The sequence below is a fragment of the Lepidochelys kempii genome, chromosome 27 (genome assembly GCF_965140265.1).
Source record: "Lepidochelys kempii isolate rLepKem1 chromosome 27, rLepKem1.hap2, whole genome shotgun sequence".
Classification (NCBI taxonomy): domain Eukaryota; kingdom Metazoa; phylum Chordata; order Testudines; family Cheloniidae; genus Lepidochelys; species Lepidochelys kempii.
Window position 1 is genome coordinate 13244644 of NC_133282.1, and position 20710 is coordinate 13265353.

Genomic DNA, 20710 nt, shown 5'->3' on the forward strand with positions numbered 1-20710 from the left:
TTTACCCTTCCCTTTATATTTATGACAGCTGTAGTCTAGGCTGGTGCCAGAGAACTACAGTAGGTGAACAGTACAAGAAACTGCACAGAACAGACCTGTTGCTTACTGGGAATCACTTCATTGATACTCAAAGCAACTCGGCTATGCAGAGTTCTGCACTCGGAGAGCTAGCTCTCTCTGACTCCTTAAACAGGTGCCTAAGTTCCATCAAAGTCAATAGGACTTAAGCATGTGTAAGTGCTTTCCTGAATCAGGGCCTCAGGGAGGAGATAAGTGATTTGCATAAGTCCACAGAGTAGAAACAGAATTCAAACTCTCTTTGTTTGTTTGACATTCCCTGTCTCTACAAAAAAAGGGTCATTGCTTCTTTAAAGCTGCAAACGTTTGGGGCTCAATCCAGCGTTCTTCACGCACCCAAAATTCCCACTGAGTTTGGGGGCACGGGATGCAGGTTCAGCCTCTTGAGAATTGATTTTACCACCACAGATCTTTTAACATGACATTCTAAAAAAGGGGGTTAATTCATGCAGGTACAATAAAAAAGGAGCAAGATGTGATTAAAAATGTGAATCTTTCTAATAGCGATAGCTGGGTTCATATCTCTCTCTCTTTATTTTTTTTCCTTGCTGTCTGCATGTATAAAATTTCTCTCCCATTTCTCTCTCTGTTTTCCTTTCCTTTTCTTACTTTTTTTTTCCTTGTTGCTAAAACACACAGCAATACCTGACTTTCCCCATGTCATCTTGTTGCAGTGTTTAAAGTAACTGCTTGTATGTTCCCTTTATCAAAACTAGCAAGCATTCCTGCAGCTGTGTAATCCAAATTCAGAGACGGTCATAACTCAGGCTATGTCTACAGTATGCGATAGCAGCTTATGCAGCCAGACCTGGGCTAGCATCGATCTAGCTAGCATGATGAAAAAGAGCAATGAAGATAGGGTGCCATGGACTTCAGTGTGGTCTCCCTCGGTACGTACTTGCATTGCTAGCCTGTGCCACTGAATCTTCACTGCTATTTTTAGCTGTGCTAGCTAACTTGGAGCAAGCGTGGGCACGGCAACCCATGCTGCAGTCACACCTCTGATTGCAGTGTAGCTATAACCTAAGCAAGATGTATAAAGGAATGCACAGAAGAGAAGGTCTGGTCTCCCCTACAAAAACAAATCAATGCATGGGTGGTTCCCGGCTCGCTTCTCAGAGCCTAGATAGATCATCAAATTCCAATAGCCCAATAGGGAGTTAGTGGCAGAGAAAGAAAGAGAACTCAGGGGTCCTGTGAAGGTGATAACTGATGTCAATTCATTTCTTTAGGAACTTGTCTCTCCTGGGCTTAGCCTCTCTTGAGACTCAGGGGTTCTGCCTGCTGGTGGTAGGTCTCTCCAACTGTAGGACCACAGACTACCCTGTCCTCTCCCCTCAGTGATGGTGGATGCAAGTTTACAAGTTCCCATCTGCCTCCTATGTTCTCTCCTCTTCCCCTCCTCCCTCCCAGCACAAGCCCTGCACAGGGAGAGATTCCAGTCTCCGTACCTGGCTAGCATAGAAGTGTCCAATGATTTTTACAATGACTTGCTCGTTCTCATCAGGTGTCTGGTCCCGGGGCACCACCGCCTCTGCAGCCGTCAGGTTCTGCATTTCGCTGACCTACAGGAAAGCAGCAGAGCCCACCCGGTTACTGCACCGTTTCAGGAAGAAGAATTAAAAAAAAAAAAACCAAAAACCTGCCCCCCAGATTTTGCATTTCTCCAGCTGGCAAAAAATAATAATTTTTGAGCTTTGCATGGAGCTCAGAGTGTGTGAGAGCTGCCCACCTCACAGGAGGACAGTAACCAGGCCTAGCTTGTGAAATCAAGGATGCTCACAGGCTGCCTTTGCCGACGGCCTCCTCTCTGCTTTGATACTTGTCCAGGGGAGCAGCAATTGAACCTTGGATCTTGAGATAGCCCCGCCTCCTCTGTGGCCCTGCCCTTGCTCCATCCTCTCCTGTGGGTTACCAGCTGTTTCTTCCTTGCTCCTGACCTGACCCTCCTGCCTTCCACACTGGTATGTGGGCCAAGGGAGGAGAACAATCCTCTGCCAGGTCAGCAGAGGAGCTGGGAAACAAAAGCACCAGCAAAAAACCCCTCCAAGCAATAGTCTTGACCCAGGTCTGCCTCACAGCATCCCCTCCTCCCCTCCCGCAGTGACTGCTTCCTAGCCATAATAGGCAATCCTCCAAAGCTTCCACACCTGGGGATGAACCGGTCTCCTAACTCCGCCTCCCTACAGGCCTGATTCTCTCTTTCTCCTTGCTTTCGCTTACAGTTTTGCCTCCTTTGCCGATAACTTGCTCTGCGGCCGAAGCAGGGACCCTAATGTGCGTCTCCAGCTTTACTTCTTCTTTAGGCCCAAAAAAGTTTTCCTCCTTGAGTTTGCCGTAAATTCATCCTTGTGCCTGTGAGAGGGGCTGGGGAAAGTGGTTAAACTCTGCTTGTGATCTCTTGCTGCAGATTAAGCCCATTACTTCTTGTCTTACCATCAGTGGACATGGAGAACACTTGATCACAGTCCTCTTTGTAACAAGCCCTTAACCTATTCGAAGCCTATCAGCCCACCCCCGCACCCCCCAGTCTTCTTTTCTCAAGACTAAACATGCCCCATTGTTTTAACCTTTCCTCATAGGTCACGTGGGTAACCATCCAAGGCATGGTGGTCCATGAGATGCCGTCCATGCCGCAAGCTCGTGGGTGTAGGCTGCCGGAGCGGGAGTGAGCACAGGCGAGCCTGTGCTTGGAGCCCCTGGTCGGCCAGCCAGGTGGTGGGCGATGCTGCCCGGAGCTGCCCGCCTGGTGGGGAGTTGCAGGCAGCAGGGCTTGCCCCTGCGTGGAGCTGGTGGGTGAGCCCCTGGGTTCCCCCTTCCTGTGGGCCTGGTGATCAGGGGATGTACGGCCGGGAGAGCCACAAGCTCAGAAACTCCCCACCGTGCAGCCCAGCCTGGGTGGCTGGAGAGCAGCATCTGAAGGCAGCACCATTGCCAGCAGCAGTGCATCGGTACGGGGGGCATGGTCTGGTATTGCTACTTCTGCAGGGCTGCCGGCAGCGGTGCTGCCTGTAGAACCGGAGAGCGGTGGCTGCTGGCAAGCCCCAGCACAAATGAAGCACTGGGGCTGGGGCTTGCCGATGCTGAGTCCTGGCACCTCAGCCGCTGCTGTCTGGCCACAGCACCGTGTCGCGCTTACTGCTCAGAAAAGTACTTCTGTGAAAAGTCAGTGTGGAGAGTAAGGGGGGGGGCAGGCGCTGGGGGGAGCAGAAGGCCCATTTAGGGGCTGCAGGAAACGGGGTGTAGTGGATGTGGGGCCAGGAAGGAGTCTGGGGGTGGGCAGAAGATAGTAATGGGGTGACAGATGGAGGAGATTGGATGGCAAGCCCCCAGACTGGGGTAGTGGTGGGTAGGAGAACTACTCTCCGAGTGGCCAGGGAAAGCCAGTGTTGCATTATTGCCAACTGTTGCAAATCACAGAAGTTTGTGGCCTGCAGGAGGAGCTGTCATGATGACGCAAGAAGCTTTTCTCAGCCCTGTGACTTTCAGGGCTGGGTACTGGGCAGAGCTCTGTGCGGCTGTCTTGCGGCTAAGGACACACAGGCCTGTCCTGCCACTGAACCCCAGCTTCATGTATGCTCCTATAGCAGAGAGAGAGTCGAGGGGCAGAAGGAGGGAGAGTGGAGTGAAGGAAAAGCCTCCCACTGCTTTGGACAGGGCCGGATTAACCTTTTGTGGGCCCGGTGCCAAACATTTTTGGGCCCCTATGGGGGCAATGGAGCATGGCGAGGGGGCGGGGGCAGTCTCCAGAGTGAGGGGCCGGCCAGGGGCATGTCATGGCAGGGGTGGCCCCGCGCCGCCCAGCCCAGTACGAGGGCACTATTTACAAATCAGCTGTTGCCAGACGCACAATTGCCTGCCTGGCGCTGTGCTGCCAGTGTGCCCCTTCCCCTTGGGGGTGGGCCCATGTCACACCACACACCACCACCCTCCGCCCAACACAGGAACCACCCCCCCCCCCGATTCCCTCTGACCAGAGCCCCCCAGACCCGCTATGCCCAGCGCTCCCCCCCCAAACCCTGCCACAAATGCACAGTGTCCTGCACAACACCACCCCTGCCCAGCGCCCCCCTGCCCACAGCCCCACCACAACTGCTCAGCACCCCACACAGAGCCCCCACTCCCTAGTGCCCCAACCCAGAGAGATCCTCCCTGCCCCCTTACAGCCCAGCTCCCCCCGGCCCTGCAGAGACCCACGCCCTGCCTCCTGGCCGCACTCACCGGCCTCCTGGGAGGCGACTGTGTCTGCCAGGCTGAGCAGCCAGGGCTGGTCCCGGGGCGGGGAATCACTCCGGCCCTTGGGGCGTGGCGCAATCAGCCACGCCAGGGCCTGCCCCAGCCAGGCTCCCTCAGGACCCACTTGCCTGGAGGGGCCCAGCCAAGCTCTCCCCCCACCCAGCTGGCCAAGACTGGCCAGGCTTCTGCTCCAGTCCCAGGTGGCTCAGCTCCAGGGAGACAGGTGGGGCCCCACAGGTGGTGGGAAGCAGAGACAGCCCGGAGCCGGAGGTGCCCTGGGGTCCGGCCAGGGGGCAGAGAGAAGCCGGCGGGTGGGGCCAGGGGGGTGGAGAGGAGCCCCCGGCTGGCCAGCGGGCAGGCCGAGAGGAGGCAGTGGGCTGTCGGGGTCTCGGGGCACAGGGCAAGGAGAGTAGGCCGGGGCCCCCTCCTGAGCATGGGCCCGGCTCATGGCGCCATTGTAAACCCGGTACTGGCTTTGGAACGTCTCCGCCACTTGGGGTCTGGGGAGGGAGCGTTCTGAGGGAGTTGGTGAGGTGGCGTTGGTGGGTCCAGGGAAGGGGAGAGAGTAAGTGCACCTGGGGAGAGGAGTCCTTTCTGGTGTGCATCAAAGGTTGACTTTTCAATCTGAAATGACCACGCCCAGCCAGAGGAGTAGCGGGGGGTTTAAAAGTAAACAGACCAGCTGGAAAAACCTGGTTTTATGCTGTTTTTAAAAATCTTGTGATTTTTTGGGGCCCAATCTCGTGATTTTGGGGGCGGAACGGGGGGTGAATCCAACTCATGATTTTCTATCTCTGGTGGTTGGCAATACTGAAGGGGGCTGCCCCCTGGTGTGAGGGCCTGGGCCAGTGCCTCCCTCCCCTGGCTCTCTGATCCAGGAAGCAGATATGAAGCTGTGACTTCTGTTCCCAGGAATGGAGCGGGCAGTCCCCTTTTTCACCTGCCAGAGGAGGGCTGCCTGGGCAGCCAGAAAAGCCACCCACCTCTGTAGCCCAAGGTAAGCCCAGCTGGGGCAAGTCGGGTTCCTGGGGGTCGGGGCACCCAGCAGCCTCCGAGTCCTGGGTGCTGCAGCTCTCAGCTCCTGCTGAGCTCTAAGCAGGGGCTTGAGGTACCAGACTATTAGGCCTAGTGGTTTATTAACCCTGACCTTCTAATTATCCCCTTTCTTGTCCTTCTGCCTCCTTGACATGCAAATCACACCTCCTAAGTGGGATGTAACTGGCTTCAGTGTTCGTGCAACCTGGCCCTACTAACGACATGGGGTGCCAGCTGTCTTTCAACATACATCTAGAAATCTGATACCTCACTTACCCACTCAGACAGGTTTATTTCACTCTGCCCCCATCCCTTTCGCTCTTCCTTTAGATCCTGTAGCTGATAGACACACTGGGCAGCAGCCTGAGGGGAGACTCAGCCCCCCGGTGTGTTGCAATAGGCTAGATATTAGGTACCTATATATTGTGGGTGTTGGATACTTGCCAGCTAGGATGGTTCTGTACAGCTGCATTGGGTCTGGGATTTGTGTTTTGTGAGAGTGGGTGGATGTTGGGTTCCTTTGGATGGAGCTGGAGCTGTTTATTGGCTGCCCATACAAGAAGGGACACTGGATTATTATATTTTTGTTTGTACTGCTGTAACGAGTTTGAACACCCACAGTGCTCGGTGCAGCAAATACACATAATAAGAGATGGCCCCTGCACCAAAGAGCTTATGGTCAGTGGTTTTCAAACTGCAGGTCGGAACCAAGTAGTGGGTCACGGAACGAAAGGCACTGGGTCGCAGCGGCTCTGGTCAGCACCGCCAACCAGGCCGTTAAAAGTCCCGTCAGCGGTGCTGCCCGGCTAAGGCAGGCTAGTTCCTACCTGTTCTGACACTGTGCTGCGGCCCAGAAGCGTCTAGCAGCAGGTCCAGCTTCTAGGCGGGGGGGCCACAGGGCTCCGCACACTGCCCGTGCCCCAAGCACCAGCTCTACATTCCCATTGGCTGGTTCTTGCCAGGCAGGGCGGTGCCTGTGGGTGAGAGCTGAGCAGAGCCGCTTGCGAACCTCCGCTTAGGAGCCGGTGTTCTGGTTTGCATTTCTTACAAGGCCTGTATCTCAACAGTTCAGTATGTGTTCTCTTTGTATATTTCCAAAATAAAATTTATTTTGTTTAGTTTGCAGCTATTTTTTTTAAAGATCAATATTTATGTCCTTTCTAAGCTGACAATTGTTTGTTTGCAGTATATTTCCAGTAGGCGTTTGTTCTCATGGAGAGAATTTTGCATAGGGTGATGGTACAGCTGAGCCATTCCTCACAGAGGAAGCTTTTTACTTTTGAGTAGTTTGGCTGATAATCTCAGAACTGGGGACATTTCCAGTAGCGTTGCTGGGTTGTCACTCTCTATATTGAAATGGACAAGGCTTCTCCTTTTGGCTTAGATGTTGTGAGGTTTGTCATTATCCTGATTTTAATAGACCTACACATAATTGAATTACATTTTATGTTTTGTCACCAACAATTTGACTTTGGAGCAGTTCCAGGTTTCTACTTTTGTGCCACGCTAAAGCAATTGCTTTTTAAAAAAGTCTACAGAGCAGATAAATATTCTCCCTTTGCTCATGTTAGGTGGTTTTGTTTATAAGCGTCTTCAGGGTAAAGAGTTTTTTGATTCTTTGTTTCTCAGGTAGGTCTGCAGCTATTGCACTTGTTAACAGGGTGGGGCTGTAGGCACTGAGTATCAAGTGCAGGGCTGGCATTGAACATACCTGTGTGGGTGGGGCTGTAGATACTGAATACCTGGAGCTAAGAGGGTATTGGGTACCTGTGTACTAGGGGTGTGAGTTTCTGGGAGGGTTGGACAGCTCTCTTTGCCATATAGCTCAGATTAGTGCAATTGGTTGCTTGTGGGGGAGCTCATGGTCGGGGGTGTTTGGTTGGTTAGAATCAGCATGTTCTGGGAATGGATCTCTCCTTATTCCTGGGCTTCCTGTGTAGCCAGAGCTTTCAGCTGCCAGTGGATTCCGAGATCTTACTGCAGGTTTGATTGTGGCTTCTTGTTGTTGTGTATGTGTTTTGTTTTGCTTTGTTCTTTTAGTGGAATAACCCAGTGAAAGGGAGTTGTCTCCAATTTCTGCCCATTGTGTTCAGGCTTCAGATTTTCTGGGGGAAACTGCAAATGCAAACCCAGCGCAGTTCCATTGAACTGGGCTATTGAGTTTGGCAGATACTGCTGCTGTAGTAGAAGCAAATGACTACGCCCTGTTTGGGGGTAAAGGGAAGAGCTTTCCCGGAATTGAACCTCAGGGATTCTAGTGTTTGATACTGGCCAGGAGAGGAAACCCCTTGGCTGCAGAACAGTTCTCCTTGTAAACAGACGGCGGTAGTATTTTCTTTTGCTTGTTAAAAACTAACCTGATCTGCTCAAATAGGCAAAACGCACTTCACTCCCTCCTTTGGTAAAGGTGCTTCGAATGACCTCAGGCTGGTGTGGGTATGGGCCTTTGACTTGCAAAGGTTATAATAAAAGGAGTATTTGTGGCACCTTAGAGACTAACAAATTTATTTGAGCATAAGCTTTCGTGAGCTACAGCTCACTTCATCAAATGGATGCTGTGGAAAATACAGTGGGGAGATTTTACATACACAGAGAACATGAAACAATGGGTGTTACCATACACACTGTAACAAGAGTGATCAGGTAACCTAGGAACCTATCCTTGCAACAAAGCCCGTTGCCAGCTGTGTCCACATATCTATTCAGGGGACACCATCATAGGGCCTAATCACATCAGCCACACTATCAGAGGCTCGTTCACCTGCACATCTACCAATTTGATATATGCCATCATGTGCCAGCAATGACCCTCTGCCTTGTACATTGGCCAAACTGGACAGTTTCTACGTAAAAGAATAAATGGACACAAATCAGACGTCAAGAATTATAACATTCAAAAACCAGTCAGAGAACACTTCAATCTCTCTGGTCACTCAATTACAGACCTAAAAGTGGCAATTCTTCAGCAAAAAAACTTCAAAAACAGACTCCAATGAGAGACTGCTGAATTGGGATTAATTTGCAAACGGGATACAATTAATTTAGGCTTGAATAAAGACTGGAAGTGGATGTGTCATTACACAAAGTAAAACTATTTCCCCATGTTTATTCCCCCTCCCACAACCTACTGTTCCTCACACGTTCTTGTCAACTGCTGGAAATGGCCCACCTTGATTATCACTACAAAATGTTCCTCCCCCCACCCACACACTCTCCTGCTGGTAATAGCTCACCTTACCTGATCACTCGTGTTACAATGTGTGTGGTAACACCCATTGTTTCATGTTCTCTGTGTATATAAAATCTCCCCACTGTATGTTCCACTGCATGCATCCGATGAAGTGAGCTGTAGCTCATGAAAGCTTATGCTCAAATAAATTTGTTAGTCTCTAAGGTGCCATAAGTCCTCCTTTTCTTTTGCGGATACAGACTAACACGGCTGCTACTCTGAAACCAAAGGTTATACTGTTCTGGGCTGAAATGGGGCCTTCTGCTTGACTGTCAGCAAAGTTGTAGAGATCCCCTGTCAGTTAGTGCATGTCTCTCGCCTCTCATTATAGGTGGGTCAATGGCTAATTTTAATAAAACTCTGTCTAAATTAAACCAATTTGTCTATTGATGCTTTTAAAATAAATATACTAGAATCTTAGTGAAAAAAGCTAAACAACTATGAGAGTACCTCATCCATTAAGATACATTTAAATAATTGTCTGTCATTTCCATATAGACAGATGGGGTGCGACTGGAGTTCTTTTAAAACCTGTTTAACAACAACGAAGTTGGTGCTAAAGGGGGAATTTATAGGAGTAAACTGCTGGGTATTTAATGATTAAATAGGATAAGGAAATAACTGTCTAAATTTTGACCCTGACTTCAAAGAATGATGGGAGTCTTTATACAGGGTCTTAATGATGCCTTATGAGCTTTAAGAAAAGGTGTGTAAATCAAATCAACTTGATGCTTCTTGAATATGCTATAATCATAATTAAGTATTTTTAAAACATCTAAAAAGGCGCACACATCTCTTAGCTATATTGCATGATGCGGGGGGCGGGGGGAGAAGAGACTACTGCTACTTCAATGTTTAAACACAGCCATTTCCTTGTCCCAGAAAGAAAAATGACCATAATGCCTCAGAATGAAGGGTACTAAAAATAGAGAAGAGGGACTCAATGCAAAGGAACCCAATAAAACCCAGGAAGGTCACAATCATAGATATATTTAAACGTTTTTCTTCCTCGTTGATCGAGAAGAGTAAATGCAGAAGTAATTTTATATTCCTTGATCGCCTGTATTTCTACCAATAAAAAGACTTGAATGTAAGGTGTTCTCAGAAATACACCTCACTTTATGAGCTCCCATGCCCTAACGGTAATAAGATTCCTCCCCCCACTTCAAGTCAGTGCTTTTGTGTTGGATCATTGTACTTGCAAGTGGTTGTATTCACTTATCCCAAAACTTTGCATACAGCATTGTAAGACTTGTGGTGCTTTACAAATGACCCCTGATCAGGAGTGTAGCAATATTGACTTCAATAAGATCATAAGAAACTACTTTAATGAATAAGGGTTTCAAGATTAATCCTATAGATAAAAGGCTAACAAAATGTTTACTTGTGGGGAGGAGATTGTCTTAAATACCAAGTGCAATAATTCCACAGGCATGTAATGCTTTCTTTACAATCTTCCATTTTCTTCCTCCTACCATCAGGCAAAAAGCAAGAGATCTTGGTATGCTCCGGTAAACCAGGCAATACCAATACCAGGCATAATGTTCACAGTTATTAAATGTTTACAGGACTGGGCCCTAGTTTGCTTTAGTTCTGAATGTCTTCTGTTTTGTTTTATTTTATTATCTTCCTTGTTTTGTTTCTGGAATTTTATTCTTCAAGGTAGTCATTTAAAAAGGGACAGTGAGGCAGAATTAATTTTTTTGGTTTGTTTAAAAATACCAGAATTTTTATAATCTCCCTGTACTTTTGTGCTCTGGCTTTTTTTACAAATATCTGGTAGTTGCCTTTTGTGTGAATAGGATCCAAAGTGACTTGAGGATGTAAGCTTGAGAAATAATCATTTTTTTCCAGAGTTTTTGGGGTTTTTTAATTTTGTCCTTAACAATACAATTTGACTGATCTTAAGTAAAATGATATATAAAACAAAAGGGAAAATGCCTTTTACAATGCCTAAAACCAACAAATATTTCCATGATGTGTATTTAAAAAAAAAATGAATGGGAACTTTAAAAAAAGATGCACAAATGTTTCCTTTAATTGTTCTGTACGTGAAAAACTGAAAGGAAAACAAAGAAAGAAAGAAAATGTATGGTTACAACGTCGTCATTGCCGGGTGAACTCAAGTTACTCTTCTCAAGTTAGCCTGGCTCAAGGGAAAGTGCCACACTGCAAAATGTCTCGTGTGAGCAGCACCGTGTAGGAAGGCCATTCCTCCAGTTTTAAACCAGACCGTCCTCTTTTTGGGTGACTTGTCCCGCAGCTGGTACTGAGCCAAACCAGACTTGGTTTTGTCCAGTATCAGGCGAGGGACGCCATTTTGAAAAATGCGCCATTCCACCTCTGCCTGTGTGAATGGAGCGGCGCATTCTTCAAAATGGCGTCCTCTGTGCAGCATGAGCTTGTACGCACCAGGCATGCGAGGTCATGCTGGTGGGGGCGGGCCCACACCATTCCCAGAAGTACCAGAGTGTCCATTATTATGGGAATGTGTAAGTGGCCACCCTAGCACAGAGCAATTGTGTTAATAGCTGACCAGCTGTAGTCTGTACACCTGATGGGCCATCTAACTTGAGCTGAAAACATCCCTACTTGGAGTTCAGGGGGTTTGTGTGTGAACTGAATTTGAGTTAATTCTTCAGTGAAGACAAATCCTATAATGAACTGACTTCTCTGTTAAGACTTGATTCTGCAAACACGTGAGTAACTTACTCAAAAAATACTACAGAAGTAATGGGGAATAGCTTGTGTGAGTACAATGACTCTCCCCTGTGTATGCGTTCTTGCAGGATGGAGCCCTTCGTGATGGACAGCATTCCAAATCTAGTTGGACTTTCCCCACACACTGTTCTGTTTGTATAAGTGCCATTTCCTTTCTTGGGTTAATGTAAATAAGCCACGGTGGTATTGCTAATGTTGGGCTAGGTCCTGGAATAGGTTTTGTGTGACTGGATTTCTTCTTTTTGAGTCCTGTTCATGCTCAGTTTCAGGATCAGGGCGATAGCTGAGAAAGTGGGCTGGTTTTGAATTCATTTTTGCACCAGGAAATGTGAAGAGTTGTTTGTTTGTTTTTCTAAAGCAGGTGAGAGATCTGGATGACAAGAAACACCTCAATTACACCTCAATTGCAGATTAATTGGCAAGATGTCTGTCTTAATTAACCTTTTCTCCTCACCTGATCCTAATTGTCTCTATCAAAATACATAGACTTAATTATAAAACTTTTGTTTTATGATGATGTGAAAAATCCATTTCTCCTTATATTCAGGATTCCCATCTCATTTTCTCCCCCGATAAGCTGATGAGCTTAAAGCACAAGAAGTGGAGCAGAGGTTGCTTCTGTCTTAAATGGGTTTATTTAGAAGTGATTGTTATAGATCATTTTAGGTTTGTGTTTTTTAGTCCACCGGTGTTCATACCGTAACTTGTTTAAATGGTGGACCCAAACATTCAAACCCAGGTGTCTAAATTTAGGCACCCAAAGAGAAGTTTGGTTTGACTCCCCCCCCCACCCAAAATAAAAAAAAAAAAAAAAATGCTGAGCAACCCCACTTTGGGGCTTCAGTATTTTCATGATAGGCAGATAGCAAGTTATTAAATACACATCTGTAGGCAGAGTTGGCAGGCACTCCTGTGCAATAAATACCACAGCTCAGTATGGACGTGACTTAGTACACTCCTTTTAGGGAAGTCTGCACTGGAGAGAGGAGGGGGGGAAAACGTTGCGGGACCAATGTATAATGCAGTTTAAACATATGCACTATAAGGTGGGTAGAAAGCTGGCTAGATTGTCGGGCTCAACGGGTAGTGATCAATGGCTCCATGTCTAGTTGGCAGCCGGTATCAAGTGGAGTGCCCCAAGGGTCGGTCCTGGGGCCGGTTTTGTTCAGTATCTTCATAAATGATCTGGAGGATGGTGTGGATTGCACTCTCAGCAAATTTGCAGATGATACTAAACTGGGAGGAGTGGTAGATACGCTGGAGGGGAGGGATAGGATACAGAAGGACCTAGACAAATTGGAGGATTGGGCCAAAAGAAATCTGATGAGGTTCAATAAGGATAAGTGCAGAGTCCTGCACTTAGGACGGAAGAATCCCATGCACCGCTACAGACTAGGGACCGAATGGCTAGGCAGCAGTTCTGCGGAAAAGGACCTAGGGGTGACAGTGGACGAGAAGCTGGATATGAGTCAGCAGTGTGCCCTTGTTGCCAAGAAGGCCAATGGCATTTTGGGATGTATAAGTAGGGGCATAGCGAGCAGATCGAGGGACGTGATCGTTCCCCTCTATTCGACATTGGTGAGGCCTCATCTGGAGTAGTGTGTCCAGTTTTGGGCCCCACACTACAAGAAGGATGTGGATAAATTGGAGAGAGTTCAGCGAAGGGCAACAAAAATGATTAGGGGTCTAGAACACATGACTTATGAGGAGAGGCTGAGGGAGCTGGGATTGTTTAGCCTGCAGAAGAGAAGAATGAGGGGGGATTTGATAGCTGCTTTCAACTACCTGAAAGGGGGTTCCAAAGAGGATGGCTCTAGACTGTTCTCAATGGTAGCAGATGACAGAACGAGGAGTAATGGTCTCAAGTTGCAGTGGGGGAGGTTTAGATTGGATATTAGGAAAAACTTTTTCACTAAGAGGGTGGTGAAACACTGGAATGCGTTACCTAGGGAGGTGGTAGAATCTCCTTCCTTAGAGGTTTTTAAGGTCAGGCTTGACAAAGCCCTGGCTGGGATGATTTAACTGGGAATTGGTCCTGCTTCGAGCAGGGGGTTGGACTAGATGACCTTCTGGGGTCCCTTCCAACCCTGATATTCTATGATATCAGAAGCGTAGCCGTGTTAGTCTGTATCCATGTTTGTAGTTAAAACATAGTTGTCTATGTATATCTCTACTAGTGGTCTATGTATATTTCTATTATTTGAACAGTGACGAAACCAAGGCGTTTGGGGGAATTCTTGTGTGAGAAATTGGAAAGGAGTGGCATGGCCGTTGGAGGAAACTGATTCAAACAACAGAACTGTGTCGTAAGAGTACAAAAGCACCATTTGTAAGCTGAGCCCTGATGGAGAGCAACCAAAGTGCACTGCCGTAGACTCTCCCAGCCAATTCACACCCCAACTCAACCTAAATGGTAAACCAACCCACAAAGCAAAGTGCAGAACAAAAGCCATTAAGCAGGAATTTGCTGTCTCTGAAGAGTGACCAAAGTCCACAAAGAACAGCTCAACACTGAGGAGCTGACATAGCCATGAAAACCCTGAAATGTGGAACGGTAGCTGCTATATCTAACACACTATTTCTCTGTTTTGGGATGAGAGAACAGACATGGCTGCTTGACTTTTCCAGTTCCTTCTAGAGACTATGCAGATAATCCAGGTAGCACTACTCAAAGAATATGAAGACCCTAACTCTGCAAAGAGTTATTGCCCACTATCCTTCCTTTGTTCAACCTGCAAGGTGTGTGAGCAGAGGATAATGGGTAGGACAGTGCTAATAGTCGAAGGGCGTTTCTCTCCAGGATGTCCTTGCTGTTGCCAAGCTGTAAACCTAACTCAATACATTGAAGATGGTTTTGAAACCTATAAAATTACAGAGGCTGTATATTGATTTTTTTGACACTGTAGTACGTCTACTGAAACTTGCAAGAATTTTGAGAAATAGCAGGATGGTCCAGGTCCTCTCTCTGTTTTGAGAATCAATGTTTCTTTGTCAAGGTGAAAAAAGGTGTAAGAAAAGTTTATGGTGTACTCAATAGAATGGCCTGCCCCCACATTCAGTGCTCTCACCTTTGTTTCTTATTGTATCCACAAATGACCAACCAGAACTCCCTGATGTGTGAAGATTCATTTGTGCAGATGATATTTGCATTGCTACCTGCCAGGAAAGATTTGAGTACACTGAGTGCATTCTAACTGGTTCCTTGAGTACACATGCAAAATACTATTGCACGTGGATTCTGAATGCCTACCCTAGTAAGACAAAAGTGTGAAGGGCCAGATTAACACACCAGGGCCATAGGCAAACACCCACTTTGGGGTTGCAGTGCAAACTCTGACAAACTCACTACACCAAACACATGTCTTATATTTTACCTTACAGAATATTTATCCATAAAGAGTATCTACAGACAGCTTGTTGGATCATATTAAAGAAATTCTGTATTAAAATCACAAATGAGTTTGATTCCCCATAGTTTAAATTCCAGGGTATTACTAATTAAGAGGTCTCTTGGTTTTTGGTACTGTTTCTCTCCCTCTATGTGTGAAACTTGCAAGCTGCTAATTGCGTTAGTACATTCTAAGACAGAGTCTGTTCTTAAAGCAATTCACACAGAGAGACTCAAAGCAATACTCTGTAACAACAGAAACGGCACCCAGAGACTCCCCGCCCTTTTGTTGTATTAACAATTGTGATTAAAACAGAGATAGAGGATGTATGTGGATGGATGCTTGGTGTGGATAATAACTGAATGATCAGGGAGGTGCCAGCCTAAGAATCCAGTGTCCATCAGCTGAAGAAGGCATCAAGTGGAAATAACCAGAGGACCCCCCGCAGAGGGCAGACTGGAATCCACCCAACAGCCTCAAGAATGGGAGAACCAGAGAACAAGATAACATCTAGCAGCACGGAGCCGTCAGGAATGTGCCATCTGCTGATTGATTCAGCAACAGCATGATGAAGCAATTCCCATAGACTGGCATAGGAAGAAATTCCTATAAAAATAGACTCTAGAAAGTGAGAACTTTGGGGTCTGATTCTGCAAACCAACTTCCAGGAGCATCAGATGAGCAACTCTAAGGCTGGTAACTATGATGATAACCTTGCAGAACCTGCGTTCTGCAAGGTAAAAAAGGAATATTATCACAGGGAAATGCTTCAAAGGGTCTCGAAGATTAGGGTACACACCTTGTTAACCCACAAGGTGAGGACAGGGCTGGCATAGCCCAGAGGAGAGTGTTTGACTGGATGAAAGGCTGGTGGTGTTAGGAAGTTGCAGCCACCATCTTCAATGAAGCAATGTAGCCCGGCCATTTTGAAAGAAGGCAATTTTTTGTGAGTTTCCCTGAAGAAGATCTTATGCACCGACCAGCCTCTGCTGACAGAAACTTCAGCTGGGGGGGATGCTGAAAATAATGAAGTATGTGTATAGTTATCTCTTTTATTTCCCAAAGCTACCTGTTACACCAGATCTACTCACAAAAACGGGCAGTGGGGAGGGATGTGCATTCTGGTTGCTTTGTGGCAATCTAAAGTGTGTGTGGATGCGGGTGGGTGGGAAGCAGCCATAAAAGCTAAATCTTTTTAAAATCTGCAAGTTGATATTTCGAATAGAGTGAAGATATGAAGTATGGCCTGCTAAGTTATATGAAGATATGAAGTATGGCCTGTTGAGTTCTGTGTTTAGTGTGCATGCATTAAATTTTTAACTTGAAAACAATAAGATAATTCCCGAACAAAACAATATTAAGACTGAGTACATATCAGGAATTCTGTATTAAATACATTACAGGGATGTTGTTATTTATGCAAAATACCAAGTGCTATAAACCTAGGAAGTTCATTTTTAAGGCTACATATTTAAGAGAAATCCAAATGTATTTACTCTGAATTTCCTGGGTTTATAATGTTTGGGGGAAGAGAGTTTTGTTTTTTGGGGATTTTTTTTATATATTTACAGCATCTCTGTAATGTATTTAACCGGGAATTACTGACATGTACTCTCAGCCTTTGCGCCATCTTAATGTAGTCTTTGGGGAATAATAAAGGTTGTGAATGGCAGAAATACTAACTGTGGTGTCTGAAGGAAGTGGCCTATAATTCAGGGTGTTCTTGCTCTGAGTCCAGCGCACCTTTCCCCTGTGTCACAGTCCAAATGGGTCAGCAGAACCCTCGGTGTGGATTCTAGGAGAGGCATTTGGTAGGTGGGGGAATGAAAGTAGCAGCAGGGATGCACTAGGAGAACTAATAAGATCTGTCTTAATATCTATTCTTAGCCAATAATTGCAACTAGTCAACAGGTAAATTCTTAACTAGTCATACTCTAAAGGACACAGGACTGTCTGGTTTAATAACACCCTCAAAAAGTTCAGAGAAAAAACACAATAAAATACAACAGTTTTTGTCTCAAGCTCATAAGTTTCTGTCTGAACAACTGTCCTATAATTGGTATAAACAGCTTCCCAGCATGGGTAGTCAGTCTTTCCTAAGTATAATCAAGGAAGGAGGCTTTTTTATTTTGTTTGGTAGAAAACTCTTCTGAACATGAATAAGAGATTCAGATCTGCTGGGTGTGGGTGGAAGGGAGAAAACCGAAGGTGAAATGCATTAGAGTTTGGAAATGCAGCCACAGAGCTAACAGCTTCTAAATGCTGCCTCATTGCTTACTGAAATCTTCCTTTCGTCTGTTTAATGCAGTATGAAATACTTCCTTATCCTGGTCTCGTGTACATTGGTTTTGTTTTTGGCCTCCATGCACTGGCAGAGGCCAGCTGAAAATCAGATCAAGGGAGAGATTTCAGAGGCTCGGTCTGACATGAAACTTCTGTCTCCAGAAAAATACAAGTCCTTGTTTACCTACAATGGAATTTGGTAAGTTGCCTTGCTGATATTAACTGCTTCAATTGTTCTTCGTAGCTAGATTTGTGCAAATACTGCAAAGGAAAAGGTTGGCTAATGTTTGTTTGAATTGTTAGATTTGCTCCAGCTGTTAATGCCCATATTGCAGAAAGTTAATTTCAGGTTTGGGTTGGGGCCCCCAGTTTGAGAAACACTGCAGAGAAATCCCACATTTTTTGCTGGGCATAAATGGCATAAATTTCAACATCCATGAAATTTGCTATTTATGCCATGACGCACCTGCAAAAAATGTGGGTTTTCTCAACGATTTTAAGTAGACCCATCATGATTGATGCAATAATAGCTAGGTAGAAATGGGATTCAAATTAACTTTCTTTCCTCTTCCCTGTTGTTGTTTGACAAAATAGCAACTGCTCTCTCTCTGCCACCTGGCTCAGCTGCATCTTTGTTTTCACACAACACCTAATGGCCCCAAGACAAATGAATAATAGAAGATAACAGGGCACAAATTGGTCCCTCCCATGCACTTTGATCTTTCCTGTTTTCTGCCTGTGGCATACACTGGGTTAGCTTCCTGAGGGCTGTAGTACTTTTGGTCTAATTCTGGCTGTTGGGGTGGGGGTGACCGAGTGGTGTTTAGTGCCTTGTGATACATAGGCCAGGCAAGATGATCTCATGATCCTGTCTGGCCTTAAACTCTGACTTCATTCCTGAAAATTTTGACAGGTTTCAGAGTAGCAGCCGTGTTAGTCTGTATTCGCAAAAAGAAAAGGAGTACTTGTGGCACCTTAGAGACTAACCAATTTATATGAGCATAAGCTTTCATGAGCTACAGCTCACTTCGTCGGATGCAGTGAACTTTAGCTCTCGAAAGCTTATGCTCAAATAAATTGGTTAGTCTCTAAGGTGCCACAAGTACTCCTTTTCTTATTCCTGAAAATGAGCCTGAAGTGCTGGCCTTTTATTTCACAGGCAATTGGAAAACAGCTACAGCTTCCTCCCAGAAATCTATTCGTCAGGGGCAGTGTGGTCTAGTACAGGGGTTCTCAAACGTCATTGCACTGCGACCCCCTTCTGACAATAAAAATTACGACACGACTCCAGGAGAGGGGACTGAAGTCGGAGCCCACCCAAGTCGCCCTGTCCCGGGTGGTGTGTGTGTGTGTAACCTAAGCCCCACCACCGAGGGCTGAAGCCAGGGCTATCCTTAGTCACATGCAGCATATGCAGCTGTGTAGGGCACCCAGACATGTGGGGCACCATTCCCCGCACGGGCCGCTGCTGGAATCCTCTCTTCTCCAGCCCCTCCCCCACACTGGGCTGACGGGCTTCTCCCTGCCCCCAACCCCGCCCCACCCTCACTCGCTCCTCAGCCGGCTCTGCCGCCCCAGCCCCGGGGAGCCCAGAGTGGCATGGACGGTCACTGGCAGCATGGTGGCCCGGCCCACCACTGCCTGGAGCAGAGTCCCTGCCTGCCTGCGTCGCTTGGTCTCCGATGGGGGCCGGGCCGCGCCGGGGCCAGGACAGGAGGAGCCAAACTTCCACATGAGTCAGCGAGGGGAGCCGGGCCAAGCGGTGGGGTGAGGGGGACTTAAGGTGACCGTTCGCTCACGGTCTCTCACACTTCCCTAACACACACACACACACTCTGCCTCTCACGAGTCACAGTCCCCCAATACAGATTGTCACACACAGAGTCTCACTCTCCCCAACACACACAGTCCGACAGTCACACAGCCCCCCAACACACAGTGTCACACACACACACACACGCACACTGGCTCTCTCTCTCTCACACTCACACGCACACACTTGTATTATTGTTATTACTGCTTGGTACTTCCTGTCCAAATGCTCATGGTGAGCCAGGAGTGGTGAGGAGCTGCTGGAGGGCCATGGGCTCTGGCAAGATGCAGCCCCCATGTGGCCTTGAGCCACTGCCGCAGCGTCTGCTGTGTATGAAGCTCGGTGTGTGTCAGCAATGGGGGGGAGCTCTGGGGGTCCGCGGGTGGGGGTGGTGGCTGTGCCCCTTCTACACGCTGGGGTCAGTGGTGCCGGCTGGGAACCGCCTTCAGTGGAGCATAGGGGCACCAGTTTAATAATACTGCAAAGGGCTCCATAAATCTGAAGGACAGCCCTGGCTGAAGCCCTCGGGCTTCTGCCCCGGGCGGTGGGGCTCGCGCTTCGGCTTCGGTCCCGGGCTCCAGCAAGTCTAAGGCCAGCCCTGACAACCCCATTAAAACAGGGTCGTGACCCACTTAGGGGTCCTGATAATAACCAGAAAGACAGAGGGGGGTGAGGTAATATCTTTTATTGAAAAAAGAAAAGGAGGACTTGTGGCACCTTAGAGACTAACCAATTTATTTGAGCGTAAGCTTTCGTGAGCTACAGCTCACTTCATCGGATATGCTCACGAAAGCTTGAGTGAAGAGCATATGATTTAAAGAGTCAAGGTAAACTAAGTGTGGGACGGAAAACAAAGGCACAAAGGGGGGGTGAGGGAATATCTTTTATTGGACCAACTTCCATTGGTGAGAGAGACGAGTGTTGACACTTACACAAAGCTCCTCTTCAGGCCTGCTTTATGTAAGCACAAAAGCTTCTCTCTCTTGCCAACAGAAGTTGATTCAATAAAAGATATCACCTCACCTGCCTTCTCTTTCTAATATCCTAGGATCAACATGGCTTCAATAATGCTGTATATAATAACCACCAAAACAAGCATCTGGCTTGGGGAAGGAGCAGCGGAAGCTTCCTAATAGTTTGGGGGGGCACTAGCTCCCGAACCATGCCCTCCCCCCGCCCATGCTGCCTCTTACCCTCCGCTCCCAAAACTCCATCCCCACTCACTCCTCTCCGCTCCCTCCACCCCCACCCCCTCAATTGCTCGCCCTTATGGCCAGTAAAAAGTGGGAGGGCTTGGGGGATTGGTGATAGGAAATGTGGAGTCTTTCACCTTGAGGTCTCTGGACTGAATCCATGCTGGGCTTGTAGCAAGTGAAAATACTTTCCACGTGAATTTTCTTCAGTGGCCTGGGTGAGATGAGACAGTACGTCTGAGTCCAGTTCTCAGGAACTCTTTTATATGTCTATTGAAGACAACCTCCCTGCTACAACTGGCATTAGTTGGCATAAGGATTGAGTGAGCCATAGAGTCTTCTCAATCTCCCTGTCATTCCTATTGACGCTTCTAGTCAGGGCTGAGGCAGGGTGGGTTGGAGAAGCCGCCCAACTGCTGCTTGGCCTCTACCTGCTTTTGGAAGATCTCACCCTCCAGCACCTTACATGCTAAGGTCCAGATTTTCCAAAAAGATCAGCGCACAACGTGCCGAACTCTGCGCTGAGCACTCTGGAAAGTCTGACCACTTCCTCAGGGACCTAAATGGGTGCCGAGGTCTGTTGAAAAATCTGGCCTCAGTAGAGCGACACGGAACAAACCTCACGTGTCCTTTATTGGGTAGAAGTGTGCAATAGACAGCAGCTCCAATTTCTCTCCTGCCTGGAGTCTAATAGGGGTGGGATGGGCCTACTAGTGTACTCACAAGCTCCGCC

General features: G+C 47.3%; 1 protein-coding gene across 1 annotated transcript in view; it reads left to right on the forward strand.

Moving 5' to 3' along the window:
* Window positions 1-7243: 7243 nt before the first annotated feature.
* The window catches only part of LOC140903942 (beta-1,4 N-acetylgalactosaminyltransferase 2-like), a 30518-nt gene continuing 17051 nt past the window's right edge, over window positions 7244-20710 (forward strand). The window contains exons 1-2 of the mRNA XM_073325954.1: window positions 7244-7332; window positions 16997-17170. Of these exons, the coding sequence (XP_073182055.1) occupies window positions 7244-7332; window positions 16997-17170 (263 nt within the window). The remainder of the gene's footprint in view (window positions 7333-16996; window positions 17171-20710) is intronic.